At 41.3% G+C, this 20739-nt stretch overlaps 1 protein-coding gene across 8 annotated transcripts in view; it reads right to left on the bottom strand.

The window, feature by feature from the left end:
• Window positions 1-437: 437 nt before the first annotated feature.
• Window positions 438-20739, bottom strand: part of DIPK1A (divergent protein kinase domain 1A) — a 41594-nt gene continuing 21292 nt past the window's right edge. For 2 of the 8 annotated variants that reach the window (XM_029618451.1, XM_029618452.1), the window contains exons 2-6: window positions 17329-17422; window positions 13003-13137; window positions 7594-7701; window positions 4593-4757; window positions 438-1934 (exon numbers count right to left, since the gene is read on the bottom strand). In XM_029618451.1, coding sequence (XP_029474311.1) covers window positions 1122-1934; window positions 4593-4757; window positions 7594-7701; window positions 13003-13137; window positions 17329-17331 — 1224 coding nt within the window. In that variant the 5' untranslated portion in view covers window positions 17332-17422 and the 3' untranslated portion in view covers window positions 438-1121. Of the gene's footprint in view, window positions 1935-4592; window positions 4758-5394; window positions 5423-7593; window positions 7702-13002; window positions 13138-17328; window positions 17423-20739 lie in introns of those variants that run through there. The other 6 variants (XM_029618455.1, XM_029618456.1, XM_029618453.1 and 3 more) reach the window with 5 other exon arrangements.

The following is a 20739-nucleotide window of genomic DNA, read 5'->3' as shown; positions in this document are numbered from 1 at the left end:
TGAAAGACTGCAAACTGGAACTTGTTAGAATACATTACATTCAGCTTCCACATCACAGACGCTTATCTGAAAGCTCCCTTCAATGCAGGCTCTCCTGGTCTTAAATTATAAAACTGAGAGTGGAAATGTTTCTGTATACTTTTTGTGAAGTATTGCCATATCTTTATGCACTGCTTGGATTGGGCAGTCATCGGTGGCATTACTGCCAAAATATTTTATGCCAATCACAAGTTGGTTTTCACATTCAATGTGCCTTAGACTCCTGCTATTTTGTTGCAACAGCTGAAAATAAAATCTTCATTCAAGATAGGAATGAGAAATGACAAGCAAATGGAAATTTAGAGTTAATAACTGAGCAATACTCAAACTGTATCTACTCAAAGTCAAAATTACAAATCAATTGTTAAATGAGAGAAGGATCATACTAACATCCCAAATTTGTTTACAAAATACAATTTTAATTCTCACTTTTTGTAGTTAGCAATTCAGATTTTTCAATAATGTGCAAATTTTGCCATGCGGAAATTAGTAAACTTCGTTTTCATAAAAGTGTTCCCAATGAAAATTTTAGAAATAGCAGCTTGAACACAACCAACTCACTTCCAGTGATGGTCTTTTGGCTAACATTTGTAAAACTACCAGCAAAAAAAACAAAAAAAAATAAACCCCCACATTACACAGATACTCACAAATGAACAAGGCAGTTTCACAGCATTGTAATCAAGTTGGCAACACAGTGAATGGTGTTAACTAGACACCAGCATTGGAGAGAAGAGTCAGTATCTCATGGCGAAGGTCGCAGCTACCACACTGCACTGCGGCGTTGATGCTCTTGGACTCCATGGTGGAATATGCCAGGAAGGCTGCATCTTACCAGCAGATTCACAAAGTGGCACAGCTGGCTTGAAGAGAACAGTTAATTCTCCCAAAATGGAAAATGCTCTTTTTTTTTTTTTATTTGTTTAAAGAACAAGTTTATAAAGTCTGAAATAAAAAAAAAACCCAAACACATACACAAAAAAAACCCCATACAAAATGTTACAGATGTGTCTCAGAAAAAAAGTGGTAAACTTCCTAGAGTGGTAGAGCAGAGCTCAGCCTGCCTTCTATGGTGAAGAGAACTAAGAATCAGTAGTGTGAGAAATTTTCTTCCACAACAATGTTTTTAAACTATTTAGTATTAAGGAATGCTCCATTTCCATCTGCTCTGTGGCAACTTTAAGGGCAATGCAGGAATATAGTTGCTTCTCCAGTTCTTCTCGGATTTCCGAGGGTACACCGCGCAGCAGGTAGTCCTTAAGCAATTGGCACACTTTTGCCAAGTTTGGCTGAATTACATCCACCGTGCACTTCATTCGACTTTGGTCACAGAAAGTTCTACAGTCTGTGCCAAACACACAGTCCAAATCAGACTCACAGTGACGATCTTTAATTAGCTGCTTCAAATTCATTTCTGGCACAATTTTTCTCATATCTACCATTTTCAAGTCATATTTCTCATTGTACCCCAAATTTTTGGCACTCATATCACACATAAGAAAATTACCATAAGGTCCATGAAAAATATCTTCCACAAATTCTAGAAGTCCTATTGCTATCTTAGCCTTCCTAGGCCAGGATGGGGTGAACCACTGGTCCATACTTCTTCTGAGACCAGAAGGAATAAACCATTCAATGATCCAGGGGATGCTTATTCCATACAGTGAGGTATATTGCACTCTCTCCATAACATACAGATCCCCACAGAATCCCAGAAGCTTTGGAGTGTGTTCTTTATCTTGAAGGATCACCATGAGCAGGAACTCGTTGAGCTGCAGCAGGGCCCAGGCAGACTTTGCTTCTGGCAGGGAAACGTGGCCATCTCTATTTCCATCAGCAACTGAAAGGATGAGACTGACTAGCTCGGACAGGTTGCCTTGATCACCCAACTTTGCCTAGAAGCAAAAGAAAATGCTTTATTTCACTTGTTCCCCATTGAATACTCAAGTCTTCTCTCCCCACAGGATGAAATGCTCATTTTTCCCCCATTATTTGTGCAGCCAGTTCAGGATTTGTTTTTTGGGGGAGGGTTTTTTTTTTTTTGTTTTTTTTTTTTTTTAACCCAGAGGTTTCCTCTGGGCTTCCAGCTCAATTGGAAAAAGAAAGGGATCTGGGACCATGAGTCTTTATTTACAAATCTCTTATTTTATATTCCCTCCCTCCCTCCCTGACTCACTTAATATTGCAGTGACAGTTTGAGGTTGGGTGGGGGAGTGAAGGAGCCATGAACCAGAGCTCTTTTTGGAACGTTACAATCACGGGCCAAACATCCAGCACTAGGTGTTGCCATCGCACAGTGTCTGCTGCTTCCATAGGATACTTGGTCCAAGCCAACCTGGGGGGGGGGGGGGGGGGGTCAGACCTAAGCCAGAAAGCAAATCCAGGTCCCTCCACATGGCAGGGCATAGCTCACCTACTGAGCCACCAGGCTATCTGCACCTGTGCAATAATTTTCTTATTTTTAAAAGACAGCTAGAAAAGGAACAAAAAATGCAAATTAAAAAAATAAATAAAATAAAGACAAATTGAAGGAGTAGCCCAGTGGTTTGAGCAGCGGGCTATGAACCAGGGGTCAAATCCCATTGCATCTCCTTGTGACCTTGGGCAAGTCACTTCATCCTACATTGCCTCAGGTACAAACTTAGATTCAGAGTCCTCTGGGGATAGGGAAACACTTGAATGAGGTCCACTGTGAAGTGCTCAAAAGCAGAAAATAAATCCACAAAAAACCACCTGGTTTGGGATAACAGGAAATAAGAAGTTTTTGGGTTTTTTTTTTTTTTTTTAGAAGGACCTTGGATCCCACGTTGTTTTGAGTTAGGTTAAGACATGCAACTTTGCAAGGTATTATTCAGCTTTATGGTGATTGTTTTTTACACTGTTGCTAACAACTTTGAAGTGTGTCCCACTGCCATTTGTACTTAGCTGTGCCTATCACTATGATAGTACCTAACTCCCAATGCCTCAGAGCTCCAGGGAGACATCGCTGTGATATAGGTCAACTATGAATGCAATATGAAGAAAGTCTTGTTTAGAAAGCAGGCTGTGGCCATAAGAAGAGCTGCACATATTTTATTTCAAACAGGGGAAAAGGAAGCATTGGGATTAAAAAAATTAATAATGGAGATCTAGAAATTGTAATTCACTTTGAAACCAACTTGGTAAATGTGGACTATCAAATATTTACATATAAAACCTGAAGTACCAGGGCTGAGACGAAGGCTGCTCGATATTTTGCCCTGGGATTTCAGTGACTGTATCTGGGAAAGATCATTTGAACACAGAGGACTTAGAATTGTTGCCATATCATTTAAATGCACATGGAAGTCCAAGCATTCTCTAACACCTCCATCCTTTGAAATTACAGAGCAGTGCATTTCATCCTTATTTCCAAAAGGGGCAGAACTGCTGCTGGCAGCCTCCATGTATACTTTTAGCATGTGCATGAAAACACAGTACATCCTGAATAAGTGCCTAGTAGGGATGTGCAGCCCAAGTATTTTATCATTTCATGTCATTTTTCCCCCATTAATGGATAGTGCACGCTAATTTCCAAGCAGCATGTACTAAATCAAAATGGTGCGCTCTAACTGAAACAAAACAAACCGCTGTACATTTCTAGTGCTCAGGGACCTCGGCTGGCAGTTTTGCAGCAGTTGCATTTATTTTAGTTTTGATTTAACTGCCTCTCTTGTGGTAAATCAAAGCAGTGATCATAAAACAATCAAAAGCAAACCTATAGCAGACCTCCACCGGGGTTGGTCACCCATTAGTGCTCAGTGGTAAAAGCGAATGTGGCCCTGAGGAAGGGGGAGAACAGCACTTACTCAGTGGCAACCTAGAATGGATGTGAAGGGGAGGAGGAAATACCTCTATAGCAATATCTGAGAGCTACTGAACAGTAGGTGGTGGCAGGCCAAAAAGATATCCCTTAAAACATTAAAATGCACTGGACTACATTTATTTTTCAGGGGCAAGAGGCAAAACGTGCAGGATTGTAACATGTTTGTTTCCTGGATTAAAAGGCTGGCACCCTCTCGATATCGGAGAAAAGATGCGTGAACACTAGGCATGAAAGTAACTTACTCTGCATTTAGAAATAGCTCTTGGTGAACAGGAAGAACATTTTTTGAGTGTACTCCATTCTGAAAATAGATTTGATCAGCCCAGAAAAATCAGCTATTACTACAAAGTAGTTAAGGTATACCTGCTACTGTATTCCTCAGGGTATGCTTTTTTTTTTTTTTATGGTACAAAGCCTCAAAAAGATCCATCACATTCTCAAATCTAAATAGTGTGAAACTTTCCCTAAATAGTTATGTCTTTTTTTTTTTCAAATGTTATCAAATTGTTCCTTGAATATAAGACGTGCGCGGCGTTTATTAAATGAGAAACATGACAGGGGGCTTGGCCTGCCCGAACCCTCAGAGAAGGTTTAGGAGACTCAGTGGAACGTATCTGCCCCACTATACCCCCACAATGTGCCCAGGACTGGAAAGCACCAGGGACGCTACAGTCCAGGTTTAAGTTTATGGAATCCAGTGTGTGCTTACTTTAAAGAGACTGTACACCATTTCTTTAAATTTTTGCACTGTGGTCCCCTTGGTGGGTTTATCAAATGGAATAACTTCTTTTCTTGGTTCCAGTTCAAGATGAACAGCTTCCTCCATCTGGCACTTTATCATGCCTTGTAGATTTCCCCAGATCCCTAAATACATCTAAATAGGGGGGGGAAAAGAGAAAAATCTTTTCAGATGTGTAGAATATCACACACAACTTACCATGTATCTGTTTTGTCTTGGGAATAGACTAAGAATTTCTCTTTTACACATTCTTGAAGTAGGACGTAAGAAAAATCACTGAACAAATATTCTCTGGAATTTTAATATCTGGAAGAGCCAAGTCTGAGGTTGTGCATAACACTCATGTCTAATGTTACTGCTTATCAGAAACCAAAACAAAAAAAGTATTTTGTTTGGGGCAGAGCAGTAAAGCAGCGAGAACCCAGAGCTGCCATCCTGGACAGCTGGGAACGATTCCCTTATTCACCGCTTACTATAACAACCTTAAAGTGGCAAGAGGCATTCTGCATCTGCATTTTTATTACTACTGTAACTAAACAGATCAATTTCAAAAAACGGCATATTTAAAAAAAAAAAAAAAATTCATTTTAATAATGTGCTACTTGTCACTCATACTAACACATGCAATAGTGGGAACTGGGCTTCTCCTCTCACTTCATGGCAGCAACAGACAACTTCCATGTACTACAGCAGCAAATTAATGAAAATTCCTTTTTTTTGTATTTAAACCACTGTAGGTTCTGAAATCCTCCTACATCTTTACAGTACTCACTGAGAAGAATGGTCCTTGTTTAAGACAACTGCAATGAAAAAAAAAAAAAAAAAAAGAAATGGAGTCCTCTGGTGAACGTACCCGACACCTAAACTAGAAAATAGTCACAGTACTTTTTTTCTTTTTACTACAACTGGCAGCTCTATTTCAAATCAAGGATCTTCATAGATGGCTGTATGAGCCCAAAGACACTAACATCCATTGTGCACAATTATAATCTAGTAACCCTACCTTTATAAGTTTTTCAGCATTTAAAATATATGTTTAAAGATAATGTGCTTCCCCCTTTTGCAGATTCTTTTTTTCAAAGCACTCAACCCAATACAGCACCATGTTTTGAGATCTAATCATCTCTGCATCAGGAGAGTCACTCAATCGGCTGCCACGGCTTTTTCTTATAAATCTCTCATCTCAGCATTATTTTAAAGAAACACAAACATAAGGAGAATGGTTTGAGTGAATCCCCTGATGCGAAGTCTATTTGATCTCGAAACATGGTGCTGTTGGGGTTAGCACTTTGAAGAAAAAGGATCAGGCAAAGGGAATTACATCTCTCAAAATATTTTAAATGCTGAAAGTATTATGAGAGTTGTTACGGACCAATGATTATAATTGTGCACAGCAGATTCAAGTACAGTCATCTATGAAGGGCCTTGATTTGAAATATAGTTGCCAGTTGTATTAAAGAAGAAAAAAAAAAAAGTGTACCGTGAATGTTTTCCTTGTATATGCCAGTTATTTAATCTGTTTCTTCTTCTCAGATTATGAATTCTTTATGCTACAACACAAACTATGTGAAAGCTTGTCTACCACACCAATGACACCTTTTAAAATAATTAGTATTGTACACTGTGTAACCCAGCTTGGGGTACATAAAATGATCAGATGCTGGGCTTCTGTGGTTCTGGCACCAACTCGGAGTTAAAAAATGCAATGGTCAGGTAGATGGTTGTTTAGACTTGGCTCAGAGGCTTTAGGGCAATATTTCTTCTGCTGGACAAGGGGGAAAAAAAACAAAACAAAAAAAACCTCCCAACCTTTTCCTCCTTAGTGACCAGACTCCACAAAAACAACAAAAAAAAAAAAAACAAACCACAAACAAACTTATCACTCCTTAGTCTACCCAAAACCTTAAACCTACAACCCTGGGACTTCTTAATCAGAGTCTCACACAACTTATATTTCAAAATTACACAAATGGTACCTCAGAAAAATAAACAGTCAGTAAGTCAAAATCTTAAAAGAATGAATCACAGAATTCTACAACCAAGATAACAGCAACAAAACACACACTTTACTCTTCCTTTACCATGGTCTTTAAAAGTCCATCCCTCCGACTAGCTTTCTGATGTATTTAATCATTCTTTCTACCTTAGCTCATCAGTACTCACATCAGGTCTCTGAATTCTTCACAAAGGACATTTCTAGAAAAGGCCACAGGAACTCCCATAATGTAGTTAGTCCATATTGCCTCCCAGGCCTCCCCTTGGCATACGAACATCCATGGTAAGAGAGGGCCCTGCTAGATGGAAATAACTAGCAGGCCCAACCAGATCCCCAAACCCATTTATGTATTACCCTCTGAAATCACCTTAAGGAGAAAGTTACATCAGAATCACACAGCTCCACACTTTAGGGTAGATTTTACAAATCTACTCGCATGCGAACAAAAGTACACGGGATTTTATAAGATACGCGCGCCGCCCAGCCTATGCAAAATAGGCTCGGCGCACGCAGGGGGGGTTTTAAAAGGGTTACGCGCGTACCTTATGCGCGAAACCCTTTTAAAATCCGGCCCTTTGAGTTTAAGCTTATATTTATCCAGGGCATACTTCCCCTAGAATGTCTCCTTAAAGAGAGAAGCAAAATAGTGCCATCCTCTTTTGTACTACCAAAATTTCATAACTTTTGCTTGTAATGTATGTAAACATGTTGGACCCTGGTAAAAGGACACAGGATTAGAATTTAGGACCTGGGCCACAAGTGTTTAGCATAATGCATATATTTCTGGTTTAGAAGGATATAAACACATATCTGATTATTTCTGGATTGGTAGCTATTCAGATCACATGATTTACTCCTGATGTTCAGTAGGATTACAGTTTGATAAATACACAAAAAAAAAAAAAAGGTCCTCACCTTGCGCTTCTAACGTAATAAAGTACTAAGACTTCTCTTTAATATTAATGCCATGCTTACCTGGTTGTTGGGTTTTGTAGACAAGCATTTCCCAAAATAAAGTGTTTCCTTGGTGCAGAGCCCTTCACATGCTGATCCATCAATAATCCCCTTCTTATATTTATCACACTGCAAGAGGAGACCAAGAGGTTCTTGATCATTTAGGTGGAACTTCATCTGGGACAGCAAAACTCAATATGCAGCTTTATCTATACTAGTAAGGTTATGAAGTCTTCAGATTTTAGGAAAGTGGGATTAGTTACCTGTATGTGATCACCAAATTCGGAATTTCTATGGACTCACATCAACATGAATCCATAAAAAGAGATATTTAACTTTTGAAGAATAATTACAAACTTGAGTATCTTAACATTTTAACAAATATACTTTAGATAATTTATTATTTTATATAAGTGGGTACTCTTAAATTCTCTCTAAAATGCAAAGAAAAATATACTTAAATAATAAAACCTAGGTGGTGATTTGGCATCATTGTGTTTTTTGGTCACACAGCAGTGGGAAGGCCTGGGCTAAAATTTGCTTCTTGATGAGCATGAATCATCCAAGTACTCAGCCTTATGCCCAGCCTTCACAGCACAAGGAACAGAATGAGAGGGAGCAGACAAGGACAGGCCATGCGGTTTCTTCTGCTTCTTGGCTGAAGCCTGGCCCTCAGCTGTGAGGGAAGGCAGGGACAGAAGCACTAGAAAAGCAGCTCTCTTGCATCCTCTTCCCTTGGCCTGCCAAGAATGTAACGTGATCCTTCCCAATTGTCAAGCAAGTTTTTAAGACTTTTTTCTGGACCTCATTTTTGTTACAGTACGCTGAAGGGATTCATTAAAATGTGAAACAGTAGGCCCGGAAGAGCACTGCTTCTTTCAGAGACTGCTGCAATCGTCCCCCATAACAGTTTCCAGATGCACATACCGACATGCCTGCTGCAGACAGACTGTCTTGGATCACAATCCCAAACCACCACCCTGAAGGACATACCCAGATTACAGACAAATCTCAGCTCTTTATGCTGCATTTCTATTTTATTTACCAATTAGCATTTATTTTTTTCTGGTGCTTACAAGGAATGAATGATTCAGCAGAGAGAACCCATTTTTATTAGGTCTTTAAACACATTTTAAACAAAGTCCTTGGACAAGATCATATTTCAGGTCTGTTTGCAAATATTGGATCATGCAAGACTTTGCAATAAAATGATTTTTTTTCAATATATCTTTGAGGAATACAACAAAAACATACAAGTCAAACAAGGAAATACAACCAAACTGTTGTAGACTTACATTTTCCCCACCCCCTCATGTATACATAAATATCTTCAAAAGTCACAGAATAGGGGATTGCTCTTTCCTAAAAGTGGCAACACCATAGTCCAGAACACTAAATTATGGAAGCCAACTGCTTCGAAAAGAATTCCTAAAAGTCCAAGGGACATAATATTCGTAAAGAGTCAGATTGGGAAAAAACCAAACCCCACAAAAAACAAAAACCAACCCAAATACCAGGTCTCTTTAAAGAACACTTTCTTCAAGGTGAAGCATCAATATTGTGATCCAGATTCCATTTGAAATAGCTCAATTATAAGAGAACACCACATGACTATAGTGGGAGGATCAGACTTAATCCATTGCAACAGAATACACTTCTTAGCAATCAGACCTTAACAAATTGATACTGTCTACATTAATCCTCACATTCCCAGTATCATTAAGAACAAGACCATTGAATATCAATCTGCATGATATTGTTAAGGTGTTCACGAATCGACTTCCAAAAGGCTTGTATGGTCTGATGACGCCAAAAGGCAATATATGTCAGGGAGACTGGAGAACAACCACATTTAATACATTTATCCTCTGCTATGAGTCCCATTTTTCAGGCGTGCAACAGGGAGAGCAGAGTTCTAAGATTCTGGTCTGTAGGTCTCAAAGGACCACATTAATGGAAATTTTGGGGATTGATGTATAACGCTCTCGTAACATAAGAACATCCAATTCCCCCTCAAAGTCAGCCTGCCACTTCAGGACTAACTTCCCATAGATTGGATATGCTTTAGTGTTAAGAAAAAGATAAAGCTGTGATAGAGAGCCTTGCTTAATGCAGAGTAGGGAGAGTTATCCCATTCTGAAAGAACATCAGATTTAAGCTCCTGGAAGTGCGCTCTAATTTGACAGTCCAATAAAAATTGGCCAAATTGAAATCCCAGTTTCTCGCTACACTCCTCAAATAAGTACACTTCTCTTGAGCTAGGGTCCAAGAAATCATGTAGGGCCCCATTCAGGGGATACCTGCAAATTGTGTCTTAGGTAACGCCAATGAGGGAAACCGCGGAATTGCTCGTAAAGGCAACAGAAGTGAAACGTGGGATGCCAGGGATAAAACTTTACAAAAGCATAACATAAGCCCTGGCAACCCTTACCAGATCAGAGAAGATAAGAAAACCCCTCAAGTCATCTAATGGCATATAAAAACAACTTTAGGAAGTAAGGGGACACAAAGAGCTGAAATCATTTGATAACCTTTATATTCAGACTTAGCATAATTCCAGTCTCCCAAGAAACAAAGGTGGACTGCCCAATTATAAAGTTTAAAATCTGGGACCCCCAGGCCACCTTTCACCCTCAGGGCTATGAAAGTAGTATAAGACAAGCGTGCTCTCTTACCCTGCCAAACAAACCATCTCAAGATGTTTTTGTATTGCACGCTAGTCCTTAGCATGTAAATAGCAGGGGAGCATAAATAAAAGATAATTTGGGGGCAATAATCATTTTTATTACTGCAATGTGCCCCTGCAAAGAGAGGGGAAGCACCTGCCAGCTCCCCAATTTTTGACACAGTTTCTCTACTAGTGGTGGGATTTTGATAGAACACCACAAATTCGGTATTCCAGGAATCCTAATCTCCAGATATTTAATAGTATCCCCCACCCACTTAACCAAGAATTGTGCCCAATTATGCTGTAAAGTTTCTAATATGTCTAAAGCTTCCGTTTTATCAAAATTTAGCTTAAACCTAGAAAAAGCTTGAAAAACAGTGCTGCAGGTAGGATAGTCCTAGCATTAGATAATAGGAGGATATCATCTGCAAACAGCAGGGTTTTGAGGTGAAATGCGCCCAGAGATATACCAGTTCTCTGTTCTGATGCAATTTGGTAATGAGAAGCTCTACTGTCAAAATAAACAATAACTGGGACAGGAGGACAGCCTTGTCTGGTCCCTCTCTGTAAAGAGAAAGCCTCAGACAATTGGCCATTGACTAATATTTTGGCCGAAGGATTGGTATAGAGTAAAAATATATTGACAGATGCATCCCTCAAATCCAAATATACTCAAAACCTTATGCAAGAAGGGCCAGGCCACCTTGTCAAAGGTCTTTTATGCATCACAGCTGTCTAAGACAGGGTCCAATATTGGATTATAAATGGAACCTTCTAAAGCTGCATACACCTTATGGATATTGACTGTAGAGTGCAGATCATGAACAAATCCCAGTTGGTGGGGCAAATCAATTTAGGCCTCAAATATTTTCACAGATTAGCTAAAATCTTTATATCTAAATTAAGGTGTGAGATGGAGCAGTATGACAAGGGCAATTGTGCATCCCATCCCAGCTTAGACAAAACCACAATGATAGCTTCCCTCATTGCCTCAAACCAACTGCATAAAGACTGATTTACGATTAACAATTTATAAGAGAAGGCACACAGACCATCAGGTCCAGGTGCCTTCATAGCTGGGAGAGCGCCAATAGCCTTTTTAATCTCGTCCACCTCTATGGGATGATTTAGCTGTAATAAAGCCTCTGTCAGAATTTGGGGGCATTGCAAGCCTTCTGGAAATTTAGTAATTTCCTCAGGGTCAGATGGCTCAGCTGCATATAAATGCTGGTAAAAATCATGAAATACCTGTGCTCTCTCAGCTGTAGTGGTCAACACTTCAACATTCTTTGGTCGAATGGTGGGAATAAATTTAGGAGGGTCCTGACTCTTTAATAGGTTGGCCAATAGCCAACCTGATTTATTTCCAAAGTGGAAGAACTGATATTTCTTATAGTGCAAAAAGTCCTGGCATGTATACAATTATTTAAGGCTCTCTGTGAACCTTTGAATTCAGCCACCAAGTCATCAACAGAAGTATGAAGCATTTTGTATTTGCTAAATCGAGCAACTTTTTCTCTAATTGAATAATATCTGAATTGCATTTTTTCCCTCACATAGCTAATATAATTATGTCACCCCAAATGACAACCTTGGCAGTCTCCCAAAATAGGATACGGTTATCTAAATGTTGTTTATTAATTTAGATATGTTCCTGCCATTCATGTCATAAATAAGCCGAAAATTCAGGATCCTTCATCAAAAAGGCGGGAATCCTCTACACCACTAGAGGATCCCACCCTAAGGCTACCCAAAACCAAGGAATGATCAGAAATAGTCAAATCCTCCCGGAGCAAGGCTGCTTTTCGCGCCCTGCTCCGAGAGGAGGGGGCACACTGACAGCGGCGAAGCAAAAAAAAAAAAACCGAAAAGTCGCTTTGCCGTTGCAGTCTCCGTGGCAGCCCCAGTCCGGACATCGGAGGGGGGCTGCAACGTTTTTTTCGCTTTTTTTTTTTTTTTGGCTTCGGGAGCAGGGGAGAGGACTGGGGCTGCCACGGAGACCGGCACCCATGATCGCGGCCGGGGCAGGTGAGCGGGGGCTGGGGGAAAGCTTGCCATCTACCCTTACCCCTGCCTCTACCGCAGGGGTCAGGGTAGGCGGTAAGTTTGCAGGTTAAACGCGTGACAAAACGGCAGGGAAAACTAGCGATAGTCGGGGCGCAGGTTACGGGATGCTAGGGAATAGCTAATTCGCTCGTTTGCATGCAATATCGAGCTAATTCGCTTGTTTGCATGCAATATACATGCCGCGGGCGGAAGGGGTTGCCCGGGGAATTTAGGACGTGGTAGGAGTAGGTTAAAGGGGATTCGGGATCGCAGGAAGGGCTAACGCGGCCGGAACGTGAGTAAAAAGCGGCTTAGGAGCAGGGTAAACGCGGCCGCACTTTACAGGATAGGCCTGCCAGAGAGTAAAAGCTAGGATTTAAATTCCCAGGCCCTTTGTGTGGCAGCACACAATACTAGTCATCAAGTTGACCCCAGTTTTATCTTTCAAAAAAAAAAAAAAAATTTCCTTTGGAGTGGATCACGGCAATCCTGATTTTACCTTTACAAAGGTTTCTGGCAGGTTTGTTTCAAGAAATGCGGTACCACCATCAGAACCATGCAGCGGCATTATAATGGAAAAAAGTATAATGTTGACCCCACAGCCTTCTCTGCTGTAACTCTGAAGTATGCCAATCAAGAGACTCTAAGGCTTACCCATTTCTTCTGAAAGTGCTTTATTTATTGTGAACTGAGACACAAAGATAGAAATTGCTTACTATGCTTTTCTTACAATCATGTCCTCTGCACAGCTCTGTGTAAGTTGAGTACTGAACGTATACAATCCAGCTGCCGATAAATACCACCAGCCATGAGAAGAAAAGATACTTTATTCGCATATATGACAAGCGAGCCTGTGAGGGAAACAAAATATATATAAATGCTGAAATAGTAGCTCCATAATAGTTTGCTGTTTCTTGGATGGTTTTGCACTAAAATTTTATTCATGGCCAATATTAAACATGTTACTAGATACAGAGTTTGAGCAGTAGGGGGTTCCAAAATCAGATGCTAAATAGTTTTAACAACTGCAAGAATTTTCAAGTTCCAACAGCACTAGCCAAAATCTTTTTTTTTAAAGCACATTTACCAGCCTTGATCACCCTGAGATCAGCATATTAGCAAGGGGGGAGAAGTGTAAATCACTGTTTCCTAGTACACAGGACAGTGCCAGAAGGCACCCATGCTTTTTTTTTTGTGCTGGTACCACCACTAAGGGGAGATGAAAGAAACAGGAAGAGATCTACCTTGGTGACACCTATCTGCACATGGGGCACAGAGCAAAAGCAGCAATTTTCTGGCACACTCACATGTAGCAAACAACGTTTGGGTGATGGCCTGCTTCCTCTACTCCACAAGATTAGCTTCTCCCCTTCTTAATTCACTTCCTCAGCGCCATCTCCCTGTGTAGCTTCTCTTACCTACCTCAGGTCTGCTTGGGCACCTCATATTGCTCTTCTACCATGCTCCAATGTTTTTTTTTTCCATGGCAGGGCATCATCCTAGAACCCCCCCCCCCCCTAACAATTTGGCACCGTACTGTAAGAGTCGGAAGCTAGGAGGCGCTTCTACCAAAGGAAGCTCGGGGGTAGAACCTGCAGCTCATTTACATAAACCCACATTTTAATCAAGGTGTGTTTTATTTATTTATTTATTTATTTAATATCTTTTATATACCGACGAACGTTGGGAACATCTCATCGGTTTACAGAGAACAGAACTTAGCAACAGGCTTTACATTTGTCACATGATTATAATAGGAATAGTAGAAATAACAATAACAAAAACAATAACATACGAATAATATGGAAGTTATACAAGTAATAATTAACTAAGTGGGATACATGATAGTGGTTAGTCAGAAGAGGGGCAGGGAGATTCTGCTAGATATGATTGATATCAACATTTGTAGGAGGAATAAATTTGTATATACAATGGTTGTCGAGGAATATATACACGTTTGTGAGTAAAAATGTTCTTATTTACAGTAAGCTGTCTTGATAAATTTGCTTTCCGGGAAGCATAGTAGAAAGCTAATTGTTAGGCAAGATGGAAAGGGGTGGTTAGGGGGTGGGAAGGAAAAAGGGGTGGGGGGGGGAGAAGGGAGGAGGGAGGTTAGGAGTTAGGGAGCGGGGGGGCTAGTGAATGTGTGAATGTTAGGTGTATGAGTGTCTAAAGAACCAAGTCTTCAGGTTTTGCCTGAATATTTTTGGGCAGGTTTCTTGGCGGAGGGAAGTGGGTAGTTTATTCCAAATTATCGGTCCTGCTAGGGAGAGGGCTCTTTCGTTAGTGGTGCGGAGTTTAGTAAGCTTAGGTGAGGGGGTGTGTAGTGTGGCTAGATATTGTTTTCTGGTGGGTCTACTACTGTTGTGAAAGGAGAAGTGTTCTTTGAACCAGTGCATGTTGTTGTTATGAAGGGATTTGTGTATTAGGGTGAGGGCTTTGAAGGTAATTCTAGATGCGACGGGTAACCAATGTAGATGTTTGAGTACAGGGGTTATGTGATCATATTTGTGAGTGTTGGTGAGAATCCTGGCAGCTGCATTTTGGAGTAGTTGTAAAGGTTGGATGGTGTTTTTAGGCAAACCTAGTAGCAAGGAGTTGCAGTAATCTATTTTCGATAATATGAGGGCTTGTAATATGGTGCGGAAGTCGCTGAGATGTAAGAGAGGTTTGAGTCTTTTTAGGGTGTGCAGTTTGTAGAAGCAGTCTTTAAGGGTGTTATTAATGAATTTCTTGTAGTTAAGATGACAGTCAATGAGTACGCCAAGGCTTCGTACATGGGTGGGGAAGGTGTGGTCAGTGGCAGGGCCATTGTTGTGTGTTTGTGTGGGGGTCATAAGGAGGGTGGGGGATATGTTGGGGGGTGATATTAGGATAAGTTCTGTTTTAGTAGTGTTGAGGGCGAGAAAGTTGTTAGATAAGAGGCTGCTAATATCAGAGAGGGCGGATTTCCAGGTTTCAATGGCTTTGTGTATTGAGTCTTTAATCGGAATAAGTATCTGCACGTCATCGGCATATATGAAGTGCGGAAGGTCAAGTTTAGCAAGGAGATGGCAGAGGGGGAGGAGATATATATTGAAAAGTGTGGACGATAGCGATGAACCTTGTGGTACTCCTTGAGAGAGGTTGTGGGGCTTGGAGGTGGAGTTTCCCATTTGTACGCTAAATTGTCTTTCAGCTAGATATGAGTGGAACCATTGTAGAGCCAGGCCTGAGATACCAATGCTGCTGAGACGTTCTAATAGGATTTGATGCTTTATGGTGTCAAATGCAGCGGATATGTCTAGGAGAATGAGTATGTGTGAATGACCTTTGTCAAGACCTTTCAATATTTGGTCGGAGAATGAAATGAGTAAGGTCTCTGTGCTATGATGTTTGCGAAAGCCAAACTGTGAGGGGGCGAGAATATTGTTTTCATCCAAGTAGTCTGATAGCTGTTTGTTTATAGCTTTCTCAAGAACTTTTGTGATAAGTGGGAGGTTGGAAATAGGACGGAAATTGGTGAGATCAGAGGGGTCAAGGGATGGCTTCTTCAGTATAGGTTTCACAATAGCATGCTTGAGGTTTTTAGGGATACTGCCAAGTTCAATAGACTTGTTTATAATGTTTGAGATAGGTTTTAAAATGTTCCTTTAAAAATTTCTCCAATATGTTGTGCACATCATTTCTTTTTCTTTTCCAGTTTGCTTCTCACTTTCCTTTCTCCTTTCCATCTCCTTTTATCCCATGTTCTCAGCCTGTTTCAACCCCTCATAAGGTGTCTTTTCCTCTCAGTTGCTCTACTCTGACTTTTTTTCACCCCGTCTCTCTCCTCCTCCCTCTCCTTGCGCCTTTCACTTCGTTTCTCCCATTCCTCCACACCTCCATCCATCACCCCATTTATGCAGCCTTCCACACCTCTCCTACAACTCCAGCCCTCAACCCTGTCCTTCCCTATTACAGTGAGGTTGACATCTCCTTCAGATCTTGCTAGAGTTTGCTGGCACTAACACCATGTGCCTCACAAGAAGCAGATACCTGCAGTGCCAAAGAAAACAGTGAGGAAAGCTGGGGGTGGAAAGAGGCCATTTGCCATGATTCTGTATCTGAGCATTGCTGCAGCAGCACAGGAAGTTTGGGAACAGTGCTCCTAGATTAAGTTACAGGAGATAGCAGGAAGAGCAGCTCTGAAGAGAAGCACCTCACATCCGTGGTCTGCTTGCACTATAGTGGCGCTACCAACACAGATGCGTCCAGCAGAAAATAAAAAAAAAAGTCACCAGCGGTGTGCTGGCGACAGAACGCTTTCCACCTTTATTATAAGGCAGGGCTTCCCAAACCTGTCCTGGGGACCCCACAGCCAGCCGGGTTTTCAGGATAGCCACAATGAATATGCATGAGATCCATTTGCATATACTGAGTCTCCATGGCATGCAAATGTATCTCATGCATATTCATTGTGGATGTCCTGAAAACCAGACTGGCTGTAGGGTCCCCAGGACAGGTTTGGGAAGCCCTGTTATGAGGGGGGGGGGGGGGGGGGGGGGTCAGCTTCCTCTAACTCTGTACTTTCAAACCATTATTCCTTACAATTAAACATTTACTTAACTACCGGTATCTGTTTTAGCATGGGACCGTGCTGTACACTAAAAGCACTTTTACAGGGAGCACACTTTACTTGCCCCTCTGCTGTAGAGAAACAGGGGTCCAGCCAGGCCCAAACCGAAAGACGAGGGGGGCGATTCCCATTCCAGAGACCGCTGGTAACCGGACTGAAGCACATTGTCTGAATGCAGCCACCCCAAAAATGGGCTGCCAGGCAGTGCAGTGTTAAAATATAAAGCCAAACTGTTCATAAAGATGACTGCAGCACAGAGAAGGCCAACGCAGGTGCTCAAATCTAAAACCAGACTATTGTTATTTTTAAATAAAGGCATGGAGACTTTTACGTAATTTCTTAGCAAACATGTCCGCATTATAAAAGCCCATCATTTGCTAGTGTGAAGGTAAAGAGGACAAGCTCAGGAGGTCCATGCGGCTCCAGGACCAAGTTATGATCTTACCATTAAAGAAGGTGGTCCCTCTCGCTTGGGGCAGAGGCCGGCGACGGGCCAGTGTGGTAAGGTTCAACGTGCGACTACATGCACCATATCTGACCTGAGAACAAAGAGAAGAGGTCAGTTTACAGGGTAATCACTTCCTTACTAGTCACGAACCAGCCAAGTAAGCATCACCACCACTGGACAGGAAGGGCAGTTCTCCGTTTCCTGTCATTCCAGCCTTACTAAGAGCCTCCTGGTCAGTCAAACCTCACACTTTACCCCTTCCTTGTCCCAGTTATCAGGCCACTATCTCACTGTGAAATAAAATTCAAGCTCTTCTCATTGTACTTCAAAGAGACAAGTTCTCCACTCCCCAGGGCTTCATGAGCTGCTCCTACACTGTGCAACAAAGGGAAGAGGTGTAAAGCTTGTGTGTTGCCCCCCGATTCCTCCTTCCTAGTCAGAATTGCCATCTTCTGAACTCAGTGTTGACAGCTCAAATTGTTTTATTTTTACAGACACTTTTTTTTATATGTAAAAGGTACAAAAAAAACCCCTGCAAAATTGTCACTTGTATTTTCTTTCTCCAAGAACAAACATGATTGTAGATCTGATACATATAATACATAAAAATATATAATATAAAAAGGGATCAAGACAAGTATCACATAAAAGAGAGGAACATTTATTGCTGGGGGAGACACATACAATATTTGCCGTATATTCTTTAGTTAATATCCAAAGTGGTATGGATAAAGGATCCTAGTTCTTGGTAGCGTATGGAAGGAAGAGTTCAACTAGGCCAGGGTTGACTCCAGTCTGGCAGTTGGCTCCTTGTCTCCATCACAGGGACTCTTTGTAATTGCTCACTAGTGGTGTGGACCCTTTTAAAAAGTTGAAAAACATGGCTGCAGTTCATCCATGCACAGAACACTTACAGGAAGGAAAATTTGACAACTCTGTCTTAATGCATTATGGGACCTGCAGCACCCATTTCTTATGGTTAGAATCAGGGACTATAAATACGACTCTGTTTTGGAACTGAAGTCCAAAAGCAGGACTGGCCAAAAAGATTTATCCTTCTGGAACAGGTAACTTGTTAGCTCTGCATGCATCCGGAGTGGAAAAATATTTAGAAAAAAGTTAGGTGCCAACCTTTAAAAAGATAGGAGCCAGGGAAATTCTCTCTTTTTTACCTTTCCACTTTTTTTTTTTTTGGCAGGAGGTTATTTTGTTTGATATTTTGAAGGGGGGGTATAACTATTTTGTTCCAGTTTTAGTTTAATTTTTTTGCTCCATTACCTTTTATTTCTCTTTGCTCTATCCCCTCCTTCCAAGCACTCTCCCCTCTCCATCCTTCTCTTCCAGGGGGCAGCTCTCAGCTTCCCCCCGCCCCCCCACACCCCAACAGCAGCATCTCTATCCAGGCAAGGGCTCAGCCTCCAGCAACAGGTTCCGAAGTTCAGGTGGATTTTTCTAACCTTGCACCCATCACGTCCGGTTTCCACCACCACACATCAGGTGTAATTATAAGCTGCTGCAAGACATTTAAAAATAAAGAGCCTAAAATATGGACCTGTTCCTAAACAGGCAGCCCACACATGACCCCATTTTCTGTCATATGCCACTTCAAAGCCTAGCTTTCTGCTTCTAGCTCCCATTCTACTAGACACAGCTCTCCTCCGGTCTTGCCTGTTCTCTTTAAAACCCTCCCTGTAGTAACCCATAAACCTGGGCGCCTCTTCATGGTTTACTTGCGTCTCACTCAAATATTGGCTATGATAAGTTTCCTCAAGGGTGTACAGTGCTCAAATAGCACACAATGCTTTTTTTTCATGCTCTTTGTTCCAAGTTGCTGTGCATGTGGCTACCCTCTGAGCCCAAGGCTTACTGGGAAGCACAAAGTCTCACAACATACTCAGCAAAAGGTTGGCGTGCTAGCCAAGAGAACTGCCAAGCCCCAATTGACAGGAAATAATGTCCTAGTAAAAACACAAAAAAAGAACACTTAAAAAGCATGCAATGCTATGTAGCTACATGCCCTTAATATTTTACCCCTCATACTGAGCTGCAAAAGATAAACATATCAAGTCAATATAGGTTTATAAATAGGAATGTGCTTCTTTCCTAAGGTCTGCTACTGTTTTTGCCTCCATCTCCCCCTGGATGCAAACCCCATCCTTTCCATGATGAAATATTAAGCCTACCCCCTCTAAGCCTCCTACTGCGACCTCTGCTGGAACTTACTCCCCATTGAAAAAAAAGTTTGCTTCTCGTCATAATTTGCATCTTGAGATACATGACTGTCTCCATCATATCCACCCTGCTCTAGGATATACAAATTTAGGTCCTTACGATTCATCTCATATGACCACGTTTGCTGTGGGTGCTGGAACTCTACTCTAAAATACAGTTTACAGTCATAGTTTTTGTAATTTATTTTTATTAAAGATTTTTCAACAACATTCAATCATTTGAACACTTTACTGGTACATAAAACCCCACCTTCCACCCCTTCCCTTCCCCCCCTCCTCTCCCCTCCCAATCCCCTGAAAAGTAGTTGCAGTCTCTTTCATCATTTGGCCATAAGGGTTGGCAGGTGAATCACTATGAGGGTCGCGGAATGTCTCTGCCATCAAAGCGCTGACCTCACACTCCTGGCATTGTTCCACAGCTACCTGTAGGTGCAGTTGATACTGGCCCTGAAGCCCACGGATCGTCTCTATATCGAACCCTAGGACTTAAATATGTCGTAAACGCCTTCCAGGTTAATGATGTGCGTACAGATCTCTTTGGCTCCATCTTAGTCAAAATGGCATGTTCCATAGAACATAATCGGACCATCTTCTTAAACCAGTATTCATGATTTGGGGGGGGGTGGCTATCCACTGAGACAGGATTACTTGTTTGCCTAACAGTCCCGCCCTTAAAATAAAAAACCGTTCCGATTGAGATAACGGGACAGACAGTGAGTTGTCCATACCAAAAAACCAGAGGTTGGGATCTGGTGGCAACTTCCTTTTTAAAATTATTTGACAGGTAGTACGCAATTGTTTCCAAAAGTTGGTTCTCTTTACATTCCCAGAAACAATGCAGATATGTACCTCCATATATCCATATTTTCCCATCCTCTTGTTCCCCAGCCCTATGAGCAATATTGATTTTGCTATCTGTCTGCATAACTCAGAAAAACTCAACATTGCTTTTTTGTACACAAGAAACATAAGGCTACCAAATTCTCATAAATCCACAGTATTTTGTTTTATTGCCTTTAATTTCCCCATAAAATATATAACATGCATGTTCCGTGCAATCATTTCCATTGAAGGACGTTCCTTTTTCTTCTAGTAAGATGCAATAGCAATCCGAGCCACTATATCCAACTGAATTATCAGAATCTGTACAACTTTAGGTATAATGTTGCAGGCAGAT

Source organism: Rhinatrema bivittatum, chromosome 10 (genome assembly GCF_901001135.1).
Source record: "Rhinatrema bivittatum chromosome 10, aRhiBiv1.1, whole genome shotgun sequence".
NCBI lineage: Eukaryota > Metazoa > Chordata > Amphibia > Gymnophiona > Rhinatrematidae > Rhinatrema > Rhinatrema bivittatum.
This window is presented reverse-complemented; position numbering and strand designations above follow the sequence as displayed.